The sequence below is a fragment of the Melanostigma gelatinosum genome (assembly GCF_949748355.1).
Source record: "Melanostigma gelatinosum genome assembly, chromosome: 2".
In the NCBI taxonomy this organism is placed as follows: domain Eukaryota; kingdom Metazoa; phylum Chordata; class Actinopteri; order Perciformes; family Zoarcidae; genus Melanostigma; species Melanostigma gelatinosum.
The window spans coordinates 27,271,170-27,295,644 of record NC_136635.1 but is presented as its reverse complement, the minus strand read 5'-3'; the positions used below and the strand labels follow the sequence as shown (position 1 = coordinate 27,295,644).

The 24,475-nt window shown below is 46.2% G+C and overlaps 1 protein-coding gene across 13 annotated transcripts in view; it reads left to right on the top strand.

Annotated features, from left to right (window-relative positions):
* Positions 1-850: 850 nt before the first annotated feature.
* neo1a (neogenin 1a) overlaps positions 851-24,475 on the top strand; it is a 143,074-nt gene continuing 119,449 nt past the window's right edge. For all 13 annotated transcript variants that reach the window (XM_079292281.1, XM_079292287.1, XM_079292280.1 and 10 more), the window contains exon 1: positions 851-1,172. In XM_079292281.1, coding sequence (XP_079148407.1) covers positions 1,082-1,172 — 91 coding nt within the window. In that variant the 5' untranslated portion in view covers positions 851-1,081. The remainder of the gene's footprint in view (positions 1,173-24,475) is intronic.

Below are 24,475 nucleotides of genomic sequence, written 5' to 3'. Positions count from 1 at the left end.
TGTCATTCAAGTTGAGAAGTAAAGTGTTTCGAAAATCTGGAAAGAGGGGTACGTGTGGCCTTTAGCAAAACATTAACAAACTGTAATCACCAGTGCAAAAGAAAGAAATATGATGTAAGAGGCACATATTAGGGAGCCATGTACACAATATAAAGCGTTAAATTCGTGAGATTTAACAGTTAAGATGAGTCAAGAAACACAACGGAGACTGAACTTACAAAAGATGAAAAGAGCTCAGACTTTGTTCTCATTGGGTTTGGCACTAATGTCCCAAACTGTTATTTACAGTTCGTCAACATTATTGTTATTTTGTCTTTTAATGAGACAGAACTTGTGGAAATACAGCGGGTGTGTTTTGGACATCAAGTTAATATTAACTTGTTATTAATGCTTTAATTGTTTTTTTTGAATTTGCGCATCATTTTAGCACACCTGCGGCGTAAAGGTGAGGTGTTTCCTTTGGATTGAAATCCATCACCATATTTTAGTTCTTGCCTTAGCGCACACAGGCGGCCAGGATCCAAACTTGCGTGGGACTCCACACCCTGTTTTCCGGGGAGCCGGTGGAGATCCAGCCCTCCAACACGCTGCTCTCTTACGTCCCGTCCGTGGTGAGCTGGCCGCGGCGGAGATTTCTCCTTCTGGTCGGATCGTATCGTTTCTCCGGCTGAGCTCTTTTTTTTTTAATGCTGTTTTCCGCGCTTGACATATATCGGAGTAGTTAAGTCGGCGCGTCGGTGCTCAGTCGCCCACAACATCTTTTCGTCCTTACGCTGCGCCTCCGTGGCTGTGGATTGATTTCAGTGTTTTTTTTTTCCCTCCGACCTCTGCCTCGAAGCAAGTTGAGAAAACAGTGCCTCTAACCTGCGGCTCCCTCTTTCCAGCTACATGTTTCATCCGGACAGTTTTAAAAGTACCTGGCTCCGGATGTTTCTGCACATTTTAGGACTTTGAACTTTTTTTTTTTTCCGCTTGTGCATTTGCAGGAGGCGGCCGGGGATTTTAAGGATTTTTTTTCTTTTTCTTTTTTAAAGCTACTCCGGGGTTCCTGAAGCCTGCAACGATTTATTTGTGAAAAGTGATGGCCGAGCGGGGAGCTCTGTCGCTCCTCTCTCTCCTCTGTCTCACCTTTCTCTACCCGGAGACCACCGCGGCAAAGCATGTCGACAAAGGTAAATGTCTTGAATACACTGCGAGTTGTTCTGCTGTCTGTCTGCGTGTTTACGCCTCGAATGTACAAATCTACTGACATTGTATCACGAGTTGTTTAAAAAAAAAAAAAAAAAAAAGGCACACGGAATGCAAGCTCTGGAAGTCAGACATGGAGCTCGGTAGCTCATTCTGCTGTTACCATTTACACAACTTTAAAAGGCTTTTCCCACAGCAGACATGTAGTCCTGGACCGGCCCCGTTGAAAGCAGGGAAGCAACACGCTTTCTCTCTCTTCTACCCCACTCCGTCCTTTTGTCTGCAGGCTTATTGAGGCAGAACTGCTGATATGTGTTCTCTGTTTGTCTTTCACAGGATTCGTACACACGCGGTTCTAGTTGTTCACACAAATGTGTCTTTTTGGGTTCTGCGCGTTTTAGATTTTTTTTTGTTGTAAAGCTAAACAGCGCGTGTGTGTGTGTGTGTGTGTGCGCGCGCGCGCTCTGTGGTCATGGGAATGGTAAGGATGCCAGCAACTTGCATTTGGAAAAAAAAAAATACAAAGTCATTAGTGCGCACTGTTGAGGTAATAAGCCAGCATCATCAGTCCAGCAGACATCTCATTACCCGGGCGTCAATACATGCTTAGCTGATGGATAAACAGACTCCAATTAATTTAGCTTCTGTTAATTGTTTTGAAGTGAGGGAACTGGCGTCTCTTATGATGGTATTGTGTAGTGAGCCATTTCACTGATATTAAGTGTTTTATTCATATTACAGGTATTGATTAGAGTCGGTATGTGTCTCACCCCGATCTGTTACACGCACTCGGGGTGCCTGAGATTAATTGGAAAGCCATGAGAGAAGAAAAAAACGTGTTTCCAGCAGTGATTGGAGTGCACAGCTCATGTGTTCATGTGTGTGTTTGAAAAAAGAAAAGGCAGACCATGTGCCTTTGAAACAGTGTTTATTTGAAAAATAATGTGCATAGAAGACGGGCCTTTGAGTGACAGGCCTGTGCTAGCTGTTGGGCTCTGTTGCGTGTGGAGCCTGATGAAAGACTCTCTCCTGCATGAAAAGCACTCTGCAGTGGTGGAAGGGGAGATAGAGAGGGAGAAGGGGAAAAAAAAGCCCCTCCTTGGCTTTGCTGGAGATCAGTACAAAAGGGAAAGATGGGGGTAGGGTAAAACAGGCCGACTGTCTGGAAAGTAATAAAACCAGGAGATTAAGGGGACCAGGGAGTTCCTCTGGGAGCTTTGATTGATTCCAGAGAATTGGACTGGGACCCACATGCAGAGAGTCTCAAATTACTAATTGTGGGGTCCCCATCTCTGAAAATATCTGTTTATTCAAAACACATTTCTTTGAGGTCCTGACTGAGGCCAGAACTTATCTTTCTCAAAGTTGGCATGTTGCAGCCCTAAGAGTTTCAGTCTCACTTGGTTTAGGGGCATATAGATAATAGATAGTCACTAACTTCTTTGTTTTACTTTAAAATAACTTGTAAAACTTCAGCCGAACTGCTTCCATTTTCACCGCTTCCTCCTCTAGCCTTTTCAAGTTAACTTAAAAAAAAAGAAAAATGCTCTAAAAAGTTTGGCTTTTGTAGATAAGTCCCTGTTGGGGGAGTGTAAAATCCATTTAGGCGCTATCTTATCTCTGTAATCCTGCTGGGAGGGAATAGTGGGCTGATTGTCTCCCAGCGGACAATGCAAATAACCTGCTGAAATGTGTCAACATTTGGGAACCCTCCCTGCTCCTACCGACCACTCGCCAGGGTTTTATCCTCGCATGCCACCTCGGACGCAACACTGACTTAATAAACAACTGTTGTTTTCTTTGGCGCATTTAAGGTCTTCCCTGTGGACTCTGCTGCTAAGAACATCATTTACCACCCTTTGTGTTGTTGTGTCCGGGAAGCCCTGGTGGTCCCAAATCCCAGTTTGTGGGGGAAAAGAAGGATTAGAGTTGGATCTCGGTCATCCTGAATTTCAGGAATATTTCAGTTATCGCCTTCGTGTCACAGCGTGATCTGTATGCCAAGTGTACTGAAATGTTCACCTCTAGCCATTTAAACAAATTGTTTAGCGGAAATAAATGCATCTTTTCGACATGTCCGCATCGTCCCGTGATGAGTTGAGAGTGGGTGTCATGCAGAGTCACCTGTTGTCTCTGCCATATAGAGAGTGCTGTTGTACTGATCATTTATTTATGGGTTCATAAAAGTCCTAATGACCTCCATCCACTGAGAGACGGGTAATTGCGCACTTGGCGTGTTTGATTCATCTGTTTCACTAATGAAAGCAACCCCCCCCCCCCCCCCCCATCAGAAGCTGCTGGTCTGCTGTGGACAATGATGCGGAGCCTCAGTTTGTGTCCTCATGTTACAGGCGGCGTGGTGAGGTCAGCAGTTTGGGATCACAGTTGAGAATATCAACGCATTTTTTTTCCAGGGTTTTTTTGGAGGTAAATGGCGGCAATTATCGAAATACTTTGCCCCAACTGTCACAGCAGTTTATCACGTGTAATTGGCAGAGGGAGAGGTGGATCGATATCCTCTTAATAGACGGCATCACATCTGTTGTTGCATCTCTTCGTTGATTGGGGTTCAGTGCAATCATCCGCTTTCAGCTGTATTTAAAGCAGAGCCTACTCGGGATATCATGAGAAATGATACTTTGGTACCAAGTCAATGCCCAAATTCTGAAAGCATGACGGTACAATTCATTTTTTTAACAACGGATGCCAACAAACGGCGCTAGCGGCTAATAGCGCATTGAGGTTGCATTGAGTTACATTATGATGCATTCAAGGTATGTTAAGCAAAAATTAGTGTTTTGCGAAGGTAAATTATGTTGTCGACGTGTTCAAATATAATCTTAAATGTAAATCAAAAATTTAGTTTTTTGGCGGGAAACTTGTGGCAAATCATCAGGAATTAGTGGATTATGTATTAGCAGGATTTTGCACCATGATGGAAATAACGCACACCTTTTAAACGCACACAGTTGGATCCCGTTTCTCAACGCATCAAACGATCACGCGCCAGCTGTGTGTCTGGAGGTGGAATGCTTGTACACCAGATTGAATCAACATGAATTTCTCTCTCCACGCTAAATTTTAATAGTTCCCCCCCCCCCCGTATGTTTATTGATTGCTGTTCTGCACGCTGTTTAAAACCGCTTCTCTAACTGTCATTGTTAGCCCGCTGTGTGTTTGAGACATGGGCTGGCTGGTTGCTTGCGATAGTGTAGGGAACGCTGTTTTGAGTTAAGAGAAGCCGAGGGTCATGGTCTAAAACCCAGAGCGGCTCATGGACAAGTCCATGGCTTCTGCTGCCTTCCATCTCAGATGAAATTGCCTCAATCGGAGCCGCTTCTGCTTCTTGTATGGCGCAAAGAAACATGATTGAAGTCTGCTCTTCCTGTCTCCAACGGAGCCTGTTTACCAGCTGATTCTGGGACACAATCATTGGCCTTGAAAGACTTTCTCAGAGCTGTATGTAGTTTCACCCACATTCAGCTATTTGTATTCATTTATTTTGTACTTGTTGTGGTTTTCCTTGATATAACCTTTCAAGTATTTCCTGTTGTATGTTGTAAACCATCTGTAAAACAATCCACTGTTCATTGCACGAGTTTATCTTATTTGATTTATCTAAAATGTCCCATATTTCCATACATTCTGATATCGGGGCAATATTGATATTGTGAATTTTAATTGTAACTGTGTTGCCCAGCCTTACAGGTGTGTATGTTGTACAAACGTTCCTCTGTGTTCCTGCTCTCTGAGGTTGTTGTACGACAGGTGGCGTACGGTGAATGTGTCTACACCGCTGTAAAAAGCACGGAAAACTATTTGGGGATGTTGGAAACATTGTGTCTGTGCCTTTGATGGAATGTGGTGCGAATGGGGTGTGGGTGTTGTCCTGGACCATCCCTTTTCTCTGTACTTTGAAACGCCAGCCTATTTGGTGTTTTATGATTGGTCGGTTCACAGAAATCGGCTCACATCAAGTGCGCTCCTCTTAAAAGCCCAACTTCTTTCAGCCTCCGAGGTTCCTGCTGTGACTAAAACGCTGTCAGACGCAGCGCCTTTCCGATCCGGCTGCCATGGGTCTTCTTTGTGTGTGCTGGCCCTTTCATGTCAAAACTTTAAAAAAAAAAGCGGAAACACATTTGCTGGGAGTTTGAAAAAAAGTTAGATCGTGCCCAGAAGCTATAACGCCGTCCATACTGCCCGTGTGATTTGGCGAGAATCTGCACTGATAACATCTTATCAAATGCTCTCAAGGCTTCGCCTTTCGACGAAAACATTTCTGCACACATTTCTTAAGCTATATGCGGTTTCATGTTGCAGTGGGCTTGCCATTGTACGTGGAGGTTTATGCTTAACCAAAACAAATAGTTCACCATCATGACACGCAAACACCAGCACCGCTGTTTACTGAAGCAACGCCCAAGACGGCCAGAAAGACTTGTAAGTGAAGGTTGTAGTCCTACAGCATGACACTGTAATATTTATGTCCTGCAAGACTGCAATCACAGTTGGTCGTGTTCTCCAGGACAGCGTGGCACTGTCCCGTCTTTTACTGCATAAGGACAAACTGCAGCAGTCAAGCTCCAGCGTTTCGGTGCTAACTGCAGCATGACGGCAGCAAAATGGCAGTGAGCGTATTGATGTTGGATTTAAGTAGTGTACTGCAAGCGAAAGAAGAATTCTACCGCTGGCCTGGCATTCGAGCGAAACCTTGAAGCAATGGGCTTTGTGGCATGCAAGGACAGCGAGGACGTTTTGCCTCGAAAAATTTTCCCCAAACTTTTGCTATTTTGGTTCTGCCGAGCTCCTGCCGTGGTGTCTCCTGTCGGTAGTGGCAGCTGCACAGGATTATGACACATGCAAGCTGTGCTTGTCAGATGAGCCCGGACTAATGAGTGCAAGGCTCTGTTATACACTGGACTGCTTTTACAGCCCTGGGGGGGGGCATATTACAGACTTTTCCGATTAGAATAAAATCGAGCTTTTTATTAAAAAAAAATTCTTTTTACGTTTTTAAATGAAGTTCTTGACTTTTCAGTGATTACCAACCACTTGAAGGACAAGGCTGGGTTTCTTTAGTATTTTTGTTTGTCTCTCAAATCAAATCTATTGATATTTCAAAGCAGACGTACAGCGTGTTTTTGTTGCTGGTTTGAAAAGCGATGTGGGATGTTTCAATATTGAGGAAGAGATTATCTACAACAATGGCATCTCATAACGGTTACATAAACGTGTAAGAAGACAAACAACCGTCACTTTGAGACAACTGCTTACAGACTTCAGAGAAGGAAGGAAAAAACACGAAAATGATTCAACGCTTTAAGCGTAATGACTCAAACAGGAAGCAGGAGCACGTTAGAAAGACGAATGTGCAGCTCAGCCTTTATGTTATAAGTGTAAACAAAAAGAACAGGTGACCACAAATTTTTCCTATAATTCCTTTTGATTTATTAAGACTCCTGACCCAATCAGTTGTTACTCTTTAATAACCTCGCATAGAATTAGCGCAGTGTATATTTTATGTGATTGTGAGGTGGCTGGTTTTCATTCCTGGCAGCCGCCCTTGACGTAAATGTAGAGCGACTTGTATTCTTCTTGGAAGATTAATAACCTCCGTCGGGTTGCGCCGGCTGTACCTGCTGCAGTTCAAACACCCTGCAGCTCTCTCAGACAAGAAGTCGTTCTCCGCCGTCTTCCTTGGAGGACGTCCAGGGTGTGATGAATTAACATGAAGGTCTTCTCCGCCGTGTAGTTCCACGCTGTAGTGCAGTCGTTAAGTAGCTCGTGCTTCAAAGATAACGCACGCAAACAAGAATCAATGCAACTTTTTCCCGATACAATGATTTGTTCACTAGAATTGTCCATTATACATCGTGCATCTTGTTATTCCCAGGGCTCGTCTTTGTGGATCCTCCTCTGCTCTAGCAGTACAAGTTGAGATCAGTGATGAACTATCTCATACGCCAAATTAGCTCGTCTTGTCGTTTCTAACCTCAAAACATTTAACCCGTCGTATTGTTTGTTTGAGTTTACCAGTGTGTGCATGCGGGAGACATCTTGCACTCACTCATAAAGTATCAATCACCCACGAACACACAGCGCCTCTCAGCCGTCGTTCAGTCAAAGGAACTTTTCATGTGAAGGGTGTGGGGCCAGTCGGTCACAGAGGGAGGATTGTGAGCGCTGCTCAATCGAGCCGGCTGCCATCATCTGGTGCCTGGCCTGTGGCTCTTGGCCGCTCTGGACATGATGGGATGTTTGTGTGTGTGTGTGTGTGTGTGTGTATGTTTGGGAGGGTGTTTGTAGAGGCGTTTGCCACCCATCTGGGGTTGAACAGCTGTTTCATCAACAAGGTTCAGAAAGTTTCCCCGACTTTCCAGCATTTAGGCGGAAAAAAAGTGTTTACCTACTTTCACTGAGAAGAAATTAGACCATTCTGATTCACGGCGTGTGTTTATTCTGTATCGCGGCTAACTAGCAAACCGGGTGTCATTGATTCAGGATTATGCGGTTGGCACACATTTTGAGAAAAGCATGCATTGATTGCCTCGCCGCGTGTATTATTACTGGCAAATATGTCTTTAGTTAAAGACGGAAAAATGTGCTCTGGATAAGATTTGATAAGATTCACATAGATCAAAACCTGATGTTTTCCATTGGACCATATTGACATGCGCACTGCTAAGCCCTAGATGGCACACGTCCTATTACCAGTGCTCAACTTCTACTCAACGCTTTGAATAGAAGATGAGCTGCTCCGACTTTGGCGAGCAGTGCCAAAACAATTCAGTTTGAACTTTCTGTATTTTTTTCATTTTACAAGGCAAAAAAACAGTTTGTCCAGATTCTGGAGTGGAAATCCATAAAAACCACGTAACTTTCAAGCGTGGTAGGCGTCGTGTGTTTAGGCCTCGGCGAGAATAGAAAGTGTGATTCTTTTTTGTCCTGCTCTGTACTTTTCCATGACGCGGACTCGGCATGCGAAGCACAGCGGCGTTCTGGATTGTTGAGTCTTAAGTTTAAACAGTTTGGGGTAGGGCTGGGCGATAAATCGATTTAATCGATTAATTCGAATGTGTGCTTTAAGGCGATGTGTTTTATTGAAAATCGAGAAAATCGCCCCCACCCCTTTTTCCCGTAGTAGAGTGCGCGCGCATTGTTTACAAACTAAAACAATGGCGGCCAGCAGCTTCACTGCTGCCGCCGCCACCTCACAAAAACAACCCAGCATTTTGGAGACATTCACCAACTGTACTCCGCATGAGAAGAAGAGTGCCCGGTGGAAAGCCATCACGGATGCAGTCGCGATGTATATCGCAAAAGATATGGTGCCCATATACACCGTGGAAAAGCCGGGGTTTATTCACCGTCTCAAAGCTTTGGACCCCAGGTACGTGCTACCAAGCCGTAAACATTTTTCTGACGTTGCCTTGCCTCGGCTGTACAATAGTACACGCCAAAGGATCTCTGCGGAGCTGGAGGGGATGTCATTCTACTCCGCAACAACTGACCTGTGGTCCAGCAGGTTGACCCAGACACCGATCCACTTGACTGGTGGAAGCGTCACCAACTTAACTTTCCAAGGCTAAGTACTTTAGCAAAGAAATACCTCTCTGTGCCAGCTACAAGTGCCCCCTCTGAGAGGCTTTTCAGTGTGTGGGGGGGGCATTGTTACATGCCACCGTGCATGCCTGAAGCCAGAGGTAGTAGACAGGCTTGTCTTCCTGGCAAAAAATATTTAGAAAAAACATGCACTACTGTTTAATACTGTTGGTTATGTTGTGAATGCACTTGATTTTGTTTACATGCACTTATTTACTGTGCAAAATATGTTATGTTGATGTTAGATCAGATGTTGCACTTTTGAAAATGTGAATGTTAAAGGGTCATATACATTTTATTTCATGCTGTGTTTGTATCAGTGTATTCAGTTAGAAAAGCTTACTGTAAAAAGTTACATTTGCACAGTTGTTTACAATGGAAGGCTACTATTTAATGCCATTTAATGTTATGTTTAATTTAATTTTATATTTAAATGATTCAGGCAAACAAAAGAGTGACCAAATACTTTTTGTATACTACAGGCACCTTTCTACAATGTTCAGGTTTTGTTTGCACTTTATTTTTATCAACCTACTTGGGAAAATCATCACAAAATAAAAGAAAAAATTGTTTTCAACAGCTTCTGTCATCTGCAAAAAATTTTGGGGGAAAAAAATCGATTTAAATCGTGAATCGGATTTTTTGTAAAAAAATCGGAGATTTTTTTTTTAGGCCATATCGCCCAGCCCTAGTTTGGGGTTTCACGTTAAGACCGGTGGAGGCTCTGTCCTCGTCGTGTATACACCAACAAGTGTCCCGGTTCTTCTCGGAGCCTCTCCGGTCAACCTCCCAGGCTTTGTGTTGATCTCACCTGCCGCTACGGTGACCCCTGGAACAACTTCTCCCGGTATTAGCTGCTGTTTCTGCTGCTAAAATCCAGGCTGAGACGATTCCTTGAAACGTTCCGCGTTAGATAGAGGCTCCTTTGTGCCGCTGTGAGCTCTCCTTTTGGCATGGGGCTCCACCGACTTCTGACCGTGTTATTGGAGCCACTTCCTCCTCAACTCTGAGCTCATCTGAAACTGACGGAGGTCAAGAGAGGCAGCAGAAATGGAGAAATTACCGCTGTAAGCCTTTTTTTAATGCATTGCCATGATGTAATGGAATTGGCCGTCTCTTTTGATTCTGCTTTCTCGGCCGAGTAAATGTGTCCCTCAGCAGCACTTACTTGAGAGATGATGGCCTTTTTTTGTCTTTCATATAAATATTTCACGGCTTTAGAAAATGCTAATTGGTTGTTGAAATTTGATTTACTGTAAAACGGTGTTGAATAAATTCTGCTGTTGATGAAAATGTCAGGCTTTAACTGAGGTATCGGGGCTTCTTCTCTTCATTACAATATCAGAAACAGGAGCTCCTGGATACGTCTTCTTTGCTCGTGATTTGTCATTTCATGCAAGACTTGTTCACATTCTCAAAGTGACAGAGTTGTTTTGAACTGAATGCTCTTTGAGGTGGCCCTCATTCCTTTTGGACGTGAGGCCCCTATGTGGCCATGCACCTGGACGACAGCGGTTATGGCAATAAAATGAGATTCCACTCCCTTACCTCAGTTATGAGTGTCCTTTTCCTAATGTGGAGTCTGGCCCTTGGCCTTTTGGGGGACTGTCTGTTTTATAGAGTCTGATAAAAGACTGGCAGACAGTGAGGAACAAGTTGGATTACTGACGGGCTTACACAACACAGAGGGAGATTGCACAATTGTCACATTATGACATTATGACTCGGAGCATTTCTCCTGTTTGCTCTGCTGATGACATTCCTGGGATGACTACATTGTGGAGAATAATTGTCTTGACTTTCCGTGGCGCCATGCCAAAATCACACACGCAGTACAGCTGTAGTTTCAATGGCTGCTGGATGAAGCCGCACAGAACCTGAGAGCGGCATCTGGGACGACGCAGTCTCTTGAGCGGTGTCTAAATACGGACACGACCTTCCTCCGTCTGATGCGGAGGTGGAAGAGGAGGGCGAGCTCGGTGAGGAGGATAAGCAGGTGACGGCAGGGGGCCATATAAGCTCCTAGAGGTGAGGATGTTTTATTTTCTCCATCCGGCTTTAAAGTGTACACGACGGGCAGTGATGGAAAGCAGCTGCATGAATTCCCTCTGATTCCCTAACCACTGTCCCTTGAACCTTGACCCCCCCCCCCATGCACGACTTCTCAGCCCGCGACAGGTCACTCAGTCACAGCACCAGTATGGCTGCAGAATGGATGGCGGGGAGCACCTGCGGAGGGCTAGCAGGCAGGCAGGCAGGCAGCATTCCTTCACAGGACCTCGAGACACAGATGTCATATGAGACACGAGGGACGTGTTTGGAGCGGGGGATGGGGCGGGTGGGCCAATGGCAGGGTTTTTTTTTTTGTCGTGGTGGGGCAGTAATGGGGTGGGATAGCAAGCCAGCTGCTGCCAACAGATTCTTAATGAGGTGTCCCATCAAGAACACAGGGAGATGAATATTAACGACTGCAGCTGAACTTGTCTGTTCATTTATTCCCTCCTTTTCCATCACGCTAGGACGAGGTGCAGTGACATGTTTGGGCACACAGTAATTGGCTTTTTCTTCCAAGCCTGATTTCCAGTGTGGCTTGAGTTTTTAATTTAATAGGGCTGCAACAATTATTTTCATTATTGCTTTATCTGTTGTTATTTTTTGATTGGTTGATTAATCGTTTGGTCCGTAAAGTCAGAATTTCCCAGAGCCCAAGACCCAATGAAGGCCTCTTTCCTTTGCTTGTTTTGTCTGCTCATCAGACACACAAAACCCAAATATATTCAATTTACTATGATTATAAGATAATTATTGTATTTATTATAAGAAAAGCAGCAAATGGTCACATTTGAGAAGCTGGAATGTTTGTTTTTGCATTTGTTTTTATTGCTTGATAAATTGGCTCAAATGATTATTCGATTATCATAATTGTTGTTGACTGTCAGGAAGCAATCCAGCCGAGTGGGGGAAGGCAAAGACCTTGAGAGAGCTGACAGGTGGTGCAGTGTGGATGCATGGTTGTTATAATCAGATTGTGTGGATGCAGAGAATTAAATACATGCATACATTGGCGTGATGAGAGCATTAACAGCCAGTGAAAGGATCACGTGTATGCAGCACGGTCCCACATTCAGCAGAAGCGTTCTTTTCCTGAATGAAATGTGGACACTCTGCTCGTCACACATTAGCAATAACCATTAGGTAGAACCATTACTGAGGACTTGAATATGTATTTTTCTCTCGTGAAGGACAGTGAGCTCTTAAATAAACTTTTTTTTTTTTTTTTTTGGTTCTGCACCCAAACAGTCCAAGTGCTCAAATTACCGGTTTGGAAAAAGCCAAAATGCTCTTTCTGCTTTCAAAGTTCAAAGGTCTAAATTTGGTTACCTGGAGGGTCTAAATTAGTCTTGAGTGCATAAGCATGTCATTCAAGCTTTCAGGACACCCGCTGAACAAATTCACTCAAAGAGCACACACACAAAGATCCTCAAATATGTCCTGCAGTCTGTTTGTGCCATATGCCGTATAATATTGTTGTGAAGTGTAGCAGGTCTAAATGAAAATTCACCCAACATTATCTAATTAAGCAGGTGTGAAAGCAGCTAAATTAAAGTCTGTTTTGGCACTTCTCGTCGGCCCGTGTTCGGCGTGAAGCGGCGGTTCATTCAACGAAAGACGTGAATACTTTAATTTCTCCTCAAAGGAAGATGTCAGAAGTGGTCTTGAGGTATAAAGGGTGGTGGTTTTATTAGCCACCGCCGGCCCGTGGGGTGCTTTTGGTTGCAGAGTGACAGGGGACTTAATAATGAAGCTCTCGAACCCAATGAGCCCTGAGTCAGTGGAGCCCCTCTTCCCCTTCTTTGTCCCTCTCCCAATCCCCCCACAGTGCCACTGCATTCCCAGCCTTGCGGGGCGGTGTCTCTGGGCCAGGGCCATGTCAAAACGACTGGCCCCAAACGACCGTGGTGGGAGGGGTCAGGGGTTCAAGTGCTCCCCGTGGGGGCGATGCACGGGATGCCTAGCGACGCCGTGGCTCGGCCCCCCGCACTGGGTACGTCGGTAATTAATTTCCAATGAGAAATAAATTGGCTGACCTCGCAATAGCTAGCCTCTTGGCTCCGGCTCGCGATGGCTGCCCCGTTCCCATTTCGCCTGTCTCCCACACAGACTTCAAAGAAGAGGCGAGGATATCCCCTCCTGGCTCAACGCCGATAGTGAAGCGCTCGGGGGAAGATTCCTCGCGTGCTAGATGGGCTGTGTTTCTGCTAGTCCCACACATACCTGTGGTTCATGTGTATGCTGTGTAGAAGGTTAACGGTGTCAACCCTTTCTCAAATTGAGCATCAGAAATACAACTGGTGGTCGTGAAGATGTGAAGGCTTCTTTCCCTTGATATTACCCTTTATTTAGGACGTTTTATACAAATCCACGGGTCGTTTTGTTCCGTTATCACCTCATGGGCCTCATCTGATTCGCCATGCCATTTAAATGTACTTAAAGGAATACTCTGACATTTTGGGAAATTCCCTTTTGGGTGACCAAGAGTTTGAGTTTGATGATTTTAAATAACTTAATGATTGGGCATTTAATATTGGGATAGAGCTTTGATGTGTTTGGTGTAGCTTCTCACAGAGGCTAGAAGCAGGGAAACATCTGGTGTCGCTCAAAAGCCAGCAACTCTAAAACTGCGCTAATCCAGCAAGAAAGCTAGCACATCTAGGAGTCTGCTGGATTTTCTTCAGAGGCACCAAAGATGAGCTCCAGCTCGTAACCTAACTGCTCTTTTAAATGCAACGTTGTGTTTTCTTTCTCTGCATTGATTAAATACACACACAACCGGTAAATGCAACGGCGTTGCAGTCGTACTGCACCTTTTGAGTGTAGCTTGGCAAGCTGGCGTGCTCGTAGTCAGCGAGGTTGAACGCTCCACAGGGCTGCCTCTTTTGGAAATGTTAGTTTAAGGAACAAAAAAAAGAAAGATCATCCCATTCAGAGATACTTAATTAAAGCACAGTATTCGTGTGGTGTGTTATTTTTTTTTGTTTTGTTGAGCGAGGCAGCAGTCTGTATTGATAATATTTCCTGAGGGGAAACAATTGTGTGAAATGCAGGAAGCCATTAGGAAGCCAGGGGCTCATGTCTCTCCCCGCTGAGTAAATAGTGTCTGCCCCCCCCCCCCCCCCCCCCATTTCATCCACTTTTGAATGAGCCCAGCACTTGGAGCAATAATGGCAGGAAATGAACTGTACTCGCACAGGAGTGTGCAGGATGCTCATTGTGCTCCTAATTGACCAAACTAGGTTGGGTGATAAAAGCTGACTTTTCTCTTTGTTAGTTGAAAATAGCTCAAAGGTAGCATACAGTAGGTGTGGAACGAAAAACAAACCTGCTAATGAGGCATAATGTCATTTTTTGTGGGGCTGTTTTGGCCATGTCCTAACTGACCCAGTTTGTGTGAAATTGGAGCTTCACAGTTTGAATCCAGGACTGCCTCATGCCGGCTTGCATACAATCAAACGCATAGCACTGAGTACATGAGACAAACATGTCACCCATTGTTGTGGTACCATAGGTGCTTTGTGAATCCCTTCGCAGTCCTCTGTGTCATCCTGTTTACTGTTCGCTAACCTCACCTGGCTGCAACATCCTCGTGTTTTCCTCTTGTGGAATGCAGGTGTGACTCACAGGCAGACGGCGTTACTTAAGATGTCACCTGAGAAGCCCTGCAGGGGAAAGTTGTTTTGCCCTTGAGTGCAGAGCATATTTGAGCTGACCTGCATTCAGAGAAGATTGGTAATGTTGTTGGGATTTAGGTTACTACTACCAATCCTACTTCTCATGAGACAAAATTCAGCCGTGTGTGTTTGCGTGTAGCAGTCTTCGGAGCCCACTTTCTCTCCGTGAGCTGTTTCTTCCATGAGCATCTGCTGAGCTTTAAGTTAATAAATGCCAATTACACACCAAGAATCCAATGAACCAGTTTCCAGATTGCCATTCTGGTTTAATTGTTGGGGAAGGGATCAGCGGTGATCTGGCCCACATTCTGTGCTTAGTGTAATTGATATTCGGTTTACCCCCTAAGCAGGTTGGCATTGAGGATTTTCCCAGATTAATTCTAGGAGTCCAATCTGAGCGGGCTGACCACACTGTGTGTATTATTCCAAACGTCTGCTGCACCTAGGATTTAATAGCATATGAAAAGGAAATGAGATCAGAGGTGGCGATAAATCCTGCAGCTAAGCCTCCCTCGGAGAAAATGAGATGCACACATGGCATTGTCAGTCACCAGCCGCTCATGTCCTCGTTTCCGATAAATTGATTTTGGGTGCTCATGAGACGAGAGGCGAGGTAGTCCTTCAGAGTGGAGCTTAGAGCAACTGCTGCCAATGTCAGTTAGGCGACGCTAACGTCATATGATGCAGCTTTGCAGTGACTTGTTTGCGTTGTGAATAAATGTGCTCCAGCGAGGCCATCTTCCCTTTGTTGTCGTCCATTTAGCCTCCAGTGGTGTGCGCTACACAGCCAGAGACTTTGCACCACGCTGCACATTCACGCTGTGTCCCCGTGTCCCAGCAGATTCACCAGTAACTAATTTAGGGGCTGTTAAGTGATTTAGCATCTGTTTTTTTATGGGACCCTAGTGAGCCACAACTGCCCCCCCCCCCCCCCCCCCCCCCCCCCCTCTGCCACTGTCTGTGCCTGTGGCGTCAAGGCTCGCTGTTGAATTTCAATCAGCCCCTGAACGCATTGTTGTGTTTATCTGAGGGGGATGGGTCGGATGGGGTGTTAGTAGTCGTTACCGGTTGTGTGTGCGCGTGTCAATCAAATATTCAGTGTGACCAATCGGCAGCCCATTGGAGGCTAGTTTGGCGTGTTCTCAGGGGGGCACAGGGCTTTAACTGCTGCCCGCGGGGCGAACCCTGCCCTCAATTCTTCACACGTCGCCCTCCCTCCTCACAACGAGAACACAGGCAGTACAATCAATAACAGCCTCGCCCTCCGTCTCCTTCCCCCGCCCTCTCCCCCCTCCGTCTCCTCCTCCGGTCAGCCGCTCCCTGCTTTCCATTTGTCAACCCTGCGTTTGATGTTGGCTTCATCATTCTCTGTCAACCCCCCCCCCCCCCCCCCCCCCGCAACACCTCGATGTGTGTAATTGCATTAGATTCGTCACGGTGGTGCAGTTATATGGCCCCGCCCCAGCTGGTGTCGGTCCACAGGGCTTCTTTCCGTGTACCTGCAACCCCAGACATGAGCTTTAAGTATCTTTGGAGTTTAGTTTATTTCCATACGGTGTTGCACAGTTGTGGTTCAGTGGGTTCCGCAGTACCCTAAGGTACATTGTGTCTTTTATTGAAGACCATTTTCCTTTCTCTTGATTTCCATTGTTTCCGCCACCCTTCTCTTCTCACCAGGCTGCAAGGCGTAAGTGTTGAGCTTATGCTAAAATTCAAACCAGACATCAGGCGTGTTGTAAAGGACGAGTGGTAATGACGGAAACATGCTCTCGGACAGCGAGGACGATCTTTGTCGCACTGAAATAATCTTTGAAAAAGGGATTGGACATTTATTTATTTATATATTTACTGTTGAATGGGAAGATCAATAACTGGAGACTCATTCACACACTGGAATCAAAGCTTCATTGGCAACATGACCGATGAAGCTCAACTCCCATTTTATTGTGTTCACCTTTGTATCAACTAATAAGCGCAAATTTGCTTCAGTGAGGCTCTTTTGTGCAACCTGTTGTGTGAGGAAACGGTGGAAGGATGTACGGGGAGAGAAGAGGAAGATGGTGTGCAGAGGAGAATTCTTCATTCCCCTCTGCACACCATCTTCCTCCGAGAAAGACTTAAGAGGCGCAGTGAGAGACTCTGTCGTTGTCGATTACACACTCACGACAACCTTGGCGGCCACATTAGATCTCTTTCTCCGTACACCAAACTACCATCAATAATGGATACAGCTCTCTAGCTCTTTTTGCCTTCCCTTCCCCTCCCCCCCCCCAGCATTGCCCCTCAAGGCGTCTACCCCTCTCCCCTACCTCCGTCCTGGCCTCCCCTTCCCTCCCCCCCACTGTTTCAGCTGCGAGACTGCTAGCCAGGAGCCGTGGCAGGTGTGCATACATCATGGTGGCGCTGGCCACACACCCTGCAGCACCCAAACAGTCATCATCAGACAGACACATCCACCTGCCTGAAAAAGAACATTGTTGAATAGTTGAGTGTGTTTGGCTTCCCGTTTTGCAGCGCTTTGCATTATCAGGGTTTCGATGAGCTTGTTTTGTTTCCCTCGACAGAAATGACAGATGATGACAAATGAATGACAAATACATACTGCTGAGATATTGAGAATGAAATGGAGTGCGTACAGGATATTGTTGACACTCCTCTGCATGCACAATGGGGAAAAGGCCTGTTTTATTAATATTATCTTGATTGTCACTTCAGTATTGCATCCGTCATTGGATCCGAGATAACGCTCCCTGAACACAAGCTTCTCAAGCTTAACCCTTTTAAAGTTCTTCTATTCTCAGACTACAGTGTAAAGACGCAATACCCTACATCTACAGTTCATCACGTTTACAAAAGGATCTTTATGTAAATGCCAAGGAATCCACACAAAAGAGAAAAACAAGCACATAACTGCACAGCAGATAGTTTATCACCAGTATTCTGCATCAACTCAACTGAGTTATTTGTCCTTTCCATTGATACAACCTTTGCAAAACACCACCTGTATAACTTCTTTATCGTGTTTTCGCCCGCGCTGGGGAATGCGGAGGTTTATCTTTGATTGCAGAAACATGATCATCTATCTAATCTCCCCATCTGTTACAGTCTATTGTGATGTAGACTAAAAGGTCAGAGCGATATTTAGCCAGAAAGTAAGTCAGGAGAACAAACAATATGGAGCAAAGGAGATTTATAAACTTAAACACTGAGCAAGTTCATCTGGTTTATGTTTCTGGAAAATGTGAATGCCCCAGACCTGTCATTGGATCTAATGCATTAGATAGTTGCCAAGTTGTATAACTGTTTCAAAAGTGCACATACATGTGACACCGCTAATCACGTGCGTAGGCTGATGATGGATGATATCATAAATACACTGCATTTGGCACTTGAAAGACCCTAATGCCACACTAATCCTCTCACCATGATGAATTAAACGTATACATGTGAAAATGGGCCGAGATGTGCAGCGCAGGAGCTCTCTGCAGCGCTGTTGATCCCTCTGGAGTCACTCCTTGCCTCCAAAAATCCTCTTGTCTGGAGAATGACACTGCCTCATTATTTAGATTCATGCCACTTAAGCACAACACAAACAGTTTGTATTTAAACTAGAAAAGGTGTGAGCAGACATGTTATTCAAAGAACATAAATCATTTTCTTAAAAAAAAAATAATTAGTCGTCATTTTATCTGTCGGGGTGTTTCCCTATTTTACACGCGCTTCAAAGAGCTCCGTCCGTTCAGTGACGCATGCATTTTCTGCCACTTAGCAGACTAAATGTAGGTTGTGGTGCTGTTTGCTCCGGCGGCAGCATAGTTGGTGGCAGCAGTCATGGCTTTCTGAACCTGCAAAGCAAACAGTGACTTGTGTCACTCTGTCTTGTTGTGTGTGTGTGTGTGTGTGTGTGGGGGGGGGGGTTGGATATTTCCTTTCTGAGACACTACCAAACCAACGCATCAGGCTAATAACACCAGAATCCTCCTGTCATAGATTGTCATGCTCAAACCGGAGTACAACAGACAAAAGTAAATCAATGAAAAAGGGCAGAGGAGGGTGGCAAGACTCAGCTGACAGATTGAGGACGGGTTCACAACACTCGAAGAGGCCAAATCATATTTCCTGTCCACGTCTGTGGGATCGTCCTTATCTGCTACAACAGTATATGTCCCCTGTTGTGTTTGTGAGATTGTTAAAGCACTATATGCTGCGGAGTAGTAGGACAGCGTTCCCACTGAAGTGGTCACTTGCACGGCCTTAATGGTTTTAGGTCCAGTCAGAGGTCTCGCACTCTGCTCACCATATGTGATCAAACCTCAGCACGAGTGTACGAGCATGTTCCGGACGAACGATTACTCAACTGCTGTTGAATAATTGGTGGCCGTTTTTCTTTTAATGAGGTTTACAGTTGAAGCAGTGGCGAGCAAGCCTCCGTGTATGTGTCAGATTAACAGATGCCGGTGAGGAATGCCGAAGGGAGTTAACACCACGCAGAGGACGCTGTGAGGATGGTGCACAGCAGTTGGGGGTTTCGGTCTTTAGAAATTGGGAGCATTGCCCATCGGAATTTGTTTTCCCTTTCCTCACGGGAGCGTCCTCCCCTCTCCACCCGAGGCAATCTGTCTTCCTGTCATCCTATTGATCCCCCGCAACGCTCATTAATATGGGGGAGGGGGGGGGGAAAGGCCATGGAGGCTGAGATGGGAGGCCGGCGTTCGCCGTTTGGTGTTGAGAAGGTGTGCAAATGGAATAAGGGGAGCGACTCATCTAGCCGAGAGTTCTATTCACAGAGCTGGGGATACCTTCCACCTCCGAGCTCAGAGGGAAGAGCTATAGCGTTCATGAAGAGCTCTGCGCTCAGGCAACCATTGCGATAGCGGAGTGCAAACAGACCTGCAATATCATCTGCACAAGCAGCCACGGAGGTGTGCTGGAGATGTTTGACCCTGTGCACAGGGACGACACAGCCCTCTGAAGAGGAGAGTACACAGAAACAAGGGATTTTAATCTCCTCACATCGAGTGGCCTTGCTGAGCTCAAACCAGCTTAAAATCACTCCGGTGAATGTCAGCGTGGTATCTAGCAGCAGACACTCTCTGCAGTTTGCCTACGAAGCGGGAGTGGGCGGCGGCTTCGGAGGCATTTTGAATTGTTTAGAAATTAAACGCATCGCAAATCCACTCACACAACTACATGAGCGCTTTCTTTTTTCCCTTTTCTTTCCCCCCCTCCGATGCCGTATTCTGATTCGAGCTTCATTTACATTCATATTGAATTTGTTGCGTGCCATATGCTCCCCGGCGTTGTCATGGGATACGGGCCAGACTCCTCATTTCCCCCCCCCCCTTTTTTTTTTTTGGGAGGCAGCTGAGCACATTTATTTGTATTTGTTTTAAAGTGATGAGATAAGGAGAGAGGGGGAAAGTCCCGCCTCACAGTTAGATAAAGCCAAGCTGTTAACACTGTTCCAACAGGTCCTCGCTCAGCGTCGTGTGCAATCAATGCGTCTGGTGTTCAATCACAGAGATAGTTGTCTTTCAGAAATGCATGCAAAACAAATCTCACGCGAAATGAGCAACTGAAGCTACTGCAGTGTCCTTTTGGCCCAATTCCAATCTCGCCAGGAGATCTCTCTGCGTGCATTCACTGTAAATGAGAAGTGAAAATGACAACGAGATGTCATTGGAGACTCCGTCCACTTTGCCAGGCAGCACTGGCACTATATTAAGAGGCTCCTGCGCAGTTATTTACAGCAAAGTTTACCCAGCGGGGCCCCGAAACACACTTGGGCTTCTCTTTAACCCGGGATGGTCTGGTAAGATCCCGCCATTCAGTCCCTCCTGAACTTGTTAGTAAATCAAGGCCACTGTGAGGTGCCAGAGAAATTGTCCATTAATAAGCACTATGCCTAGTCGAGTGGCGCAGGAGGCACAGGGGTCAGGCCCGCCTTCCAATCATTATACCTCATCCACGTCCTCGTAGAAGGCCCCTAGCCACTCAGCTACAGGTCGCCATGGAGACCCAGGACGAGGGAGTGCGGGTGGGGGAGTGAGCAGGAGAGCGGCGCAGACTACCATTAGCAGCCCATTCCACGGTAATTAATGATCATCCCACTGGCTCAAAATCAGGGCCCAGAGAAAAACAGACACGGAGCTCACTCCCTCTCGGCGCAAATGTCACAGCGGAAAGAGGTATGTCTGCGGACCGGAGACGGGGAGCTGAGGTGGTTTTTGTTATGGTTGGAAGATGGTGACAGGATGCCGGGTAAAGATTTAATGTTGCACACACGGGGTGGGTGGGGGTGATTGATGTGAAAGTGATTTATGGTCAGGAAGGATGGGAGGGATTGTGTGCAAGGGGAATAATAGTTTTTCATTTGCATAAACAGCCGTCTGCACATAAGTCTGTCTTCTGTTATTCAAGGACAACAACTTACAAAGCCCGCATTCTTTAAAAAAATGTTTGTACCCTGGCGATAATTCGACACCTTTTGACTGGTGTCTTTCTCGCTGCGCTGAGATGATCACTTGACTAATCGAGTTATGAGCGCTGTTCACATTGCAAATACGAAGCGCACGGTATTAGGTTTGTAATCAAATCTTAGGTCTGCTCGCCCCTTCTGGGATTTTCAGTCAGGCAGGCGAGCCAGGCAGCCAATCAGCCACGGGCGGCTTTGAAGTGCCCGGCAGACCAAACTAACCCCCCCCCACAGCAGATAGCTCTTTTCCGCGCTGCACAACCAAAATGTGCATACACTCAGACACAAAAACAATTCTGTGGGCAAATAAAAAGATGCAAACAAATACCACACAGATGCCCATGTTTGAACATGCAGACGGGCATCTGGCATAGACACAGACACACACACACACACACACACACACACGCACACACACACACACACACACACACACACACACACAGCAGAACAATTGGTGGCACACAGACAAAGGCTTGTTGCCACACCATTCAGGGAGGGCCAGTGCTGCTCTTCCTGACGAGCATGCTGTGTGCAGCGCTCCCTCAGTCTGGGCTCACAACCCACATACACAGCACTGACACCGCACCTTTATCTCACGGACACACTGGACAGATTAGAAAGGAACTCTGCCAGGCTGCTACACAGGCGAGGGTGGGGATGTGATTACAACAGTGTTTAATTGCCTGGTACACAGTGATTTCTATGAGACATTGTATTTGAAGGAAACGTGTTTATTCTCACCTGGAAATTGTTTTACTGTGGATTACTTATGGATCTGTAAGCTACTGATTTATATATTGTAAGTATGGTTTTATAAGATGTGGAGGAGCAGAATTTTCATGCAGAATACTGACCGAGCATTCAATTCAACATATTGGACCGACGCATACAAACACTCTCTACATTAACCAAACTAAATGGTGTATAGGCCTCACTCTTCTGCCAGTGGAACCTCTCGGTTCATTCCCCGCATACAGTGGGTTACAGTCAGTGATACAGTGGTTGTTGTTATTCTAGACGTTCCTGCTGAGGGTTGCATTATGCTCTGTGGCATGGCGGCAAATTCTACCATGTCTGTCACCCGGCGACTCATCCCACAGGCGCTATCAGTGCTCAGCCTCTCACAGGCATGCATGTACACAGTGTCCCACTCTCCTAATCCCTCCCTCCCTCCAGCGCTCTCGCTCTTCTTCCCTGCCTTCCACGCTATCAAAGGGAGTGGGGAGTATTATCACAGAGGAACCATCCTTGGCTAGGCTAATACGGCCCACACACACACCGGCAAGCACACTAAAACAGAGAGGGAGCAGCCTTATCAGCACCCGCTGCTGTCAGACCCTCAATTAATTTTTGTCATTAACTGAATCCCATTACCCCACTGCAGTCGCAGTGCCATGACGTCTCACCCGCACGCAGAGAAGACACCGCCAACACGCGTGTATTATTCTCACACACACGGATGCCAATTCTATCCTTTCTCACTGACACCCATTTACATCCTAATGATGGCAGTAAATCCCCAGTGCGATCACGTGACCTTTCACCCCCTCCTCACGAGTCACTGTGAGCATGTTCAGGTCCGTGCAGCCAATCTGTCACCAGATAGCGAGGGATGAGAGAGGAGGGGGTGATGGATAGGGATGCAGACGGAGGCATGCTGAGGAAGAACAGGGGAGGGATGAGGAAAGAGAACCAAGGGGGTTATTAAGTGATAAGGAGGCGCATGCCACAGAGAGACCAGGTGGGAGAAATGGAGCTGGAATTCTCGCATGTCTTCATTTGTTGTATGTGTTTATTTATTTTTCGACCTCCTCGCACCACCTATTGTGTTGCTGCAGCCCCCTGGGCTTCACAGGGACCAGTGGTGAAGCTGTTTACTAGACTCGCCAGCTCATTTCCTTCCAATGGAACCTCTCGTGGGCCACTCCAGCTCATGCCTGATACCGATTTCCGTCCTGCTGCTCACCCTTGTCTGTCTCAGCATCCCCCCCCCCCCCCCCCCCCACCCCCCCACCCTTCACCACAATGATCTCTGCAGGCTGTGGTGCAAAGTAACCCAACTCTATTTTGAAACCCGAGTGGTCTTGTTAGGACTTTCTGACTCGTGGAGAAAGTGATCTTGGTTTGGGAGCCGAAAGGACAAACTCCCTTTCTGGGGGGGGTACTGACTTTGTTGTTGTTTTGGAGTAACGAATTGATGTTCCACTGCCATCGTGCTTATCTTCCCCCCCCTCGTGCCTTAGTGGGTTGGTTCTCCCCGTCTTGCATAATATTTCGGTTTTCTTTCCTCCTCCTGTGTTCCCTTGCAAATAAAATTCTGCTTGTTGTGCATTCTGTGGTTTTGAGCGAGCTGTGTGGGTTGGGTATTGTGTGCCCGTGGCTTACGGGTTCGAGTCTAGTTCGCAGCTTACAATGCTGTTTAGATTATCCCGCATCATACTGGAAATGATACAATGCCGGGGTGTGTTGCTGGTGCATTTGGCTCAGCCATGTGCATATTCCCAGAGACCCCTTCTGTTTGAATTAAACCCAGGACGTCTGTCGCACGTCTCCCCCTTCTCTCTGTCTTCCACTTGTCTGTGTTTAATTAACGACTACATTTTAGGAACGTGCAAATTAGTGTCACAGTATTGGGATGAAAGCAAACTGAGAATGTAGAACAAGTGTCATGAAGATAAATATGGCTCTAAAAATTCCCCTCCAAGAAACTGTACAATGCTTTAAAAGGAATGCGCACAACTATCAGTGCTGTTTGACTTATGGGGCCAAACCAGCATCCCATAATCCATGCTAACTCATATGGGTCTATCACAGGGTGCTACCCTGATCATGGCGCTTCCTAGCCGACAGTTGCCTCTGTTATCTCTTCTGCTTTTTTTTTTCTTTTCCTCTCATCCGTAAAACTCAACCTTCTACGTGCTGCGTATATTTTTATAAACACATGTGTGTTTTTGTACCTTCACCCCTTCTTCCCCCATCCCCACCCCTAATCCTGTCTCTGCTCTGTCCTCCCCACCCTTGCCCACGGGGCTCCATAAATATCATTTCATCCTGCGGAGCCGCTGACACGCTGCAAAGGGCCTATGATAAATAATTCACTCCCCTGGTGCAGGGCAGGCAGACTCCCCTGCTTATGAATTCAGCACGAGTGTGTGTGTGTGTGTGTATGTAATGGTAGCGGTGGTGGTGTGTGCGTTTGTGAGGGGTTGTTTGGTGGTGATAATACACACAGACCTACAGAGTCCACTTACACTACATACTAACACATAATTCATTTCATATGAAGAATTGAAATAGTTTAGCGCTGGGTTTGTGCTCCATCAGTCTCCCAACGTCGAGCGAGTGGTCAAGCAAGCTAAAATGTCCTTCCCTTTATCGTGTGTCCTCTTAGTCACGCAGTATTTATTTTTTAGCCAGCGACATCCCGTCACCCCAACTGTCCTCACCCCCCCCCACTACTTTCCCTCCCTCTCTCCCT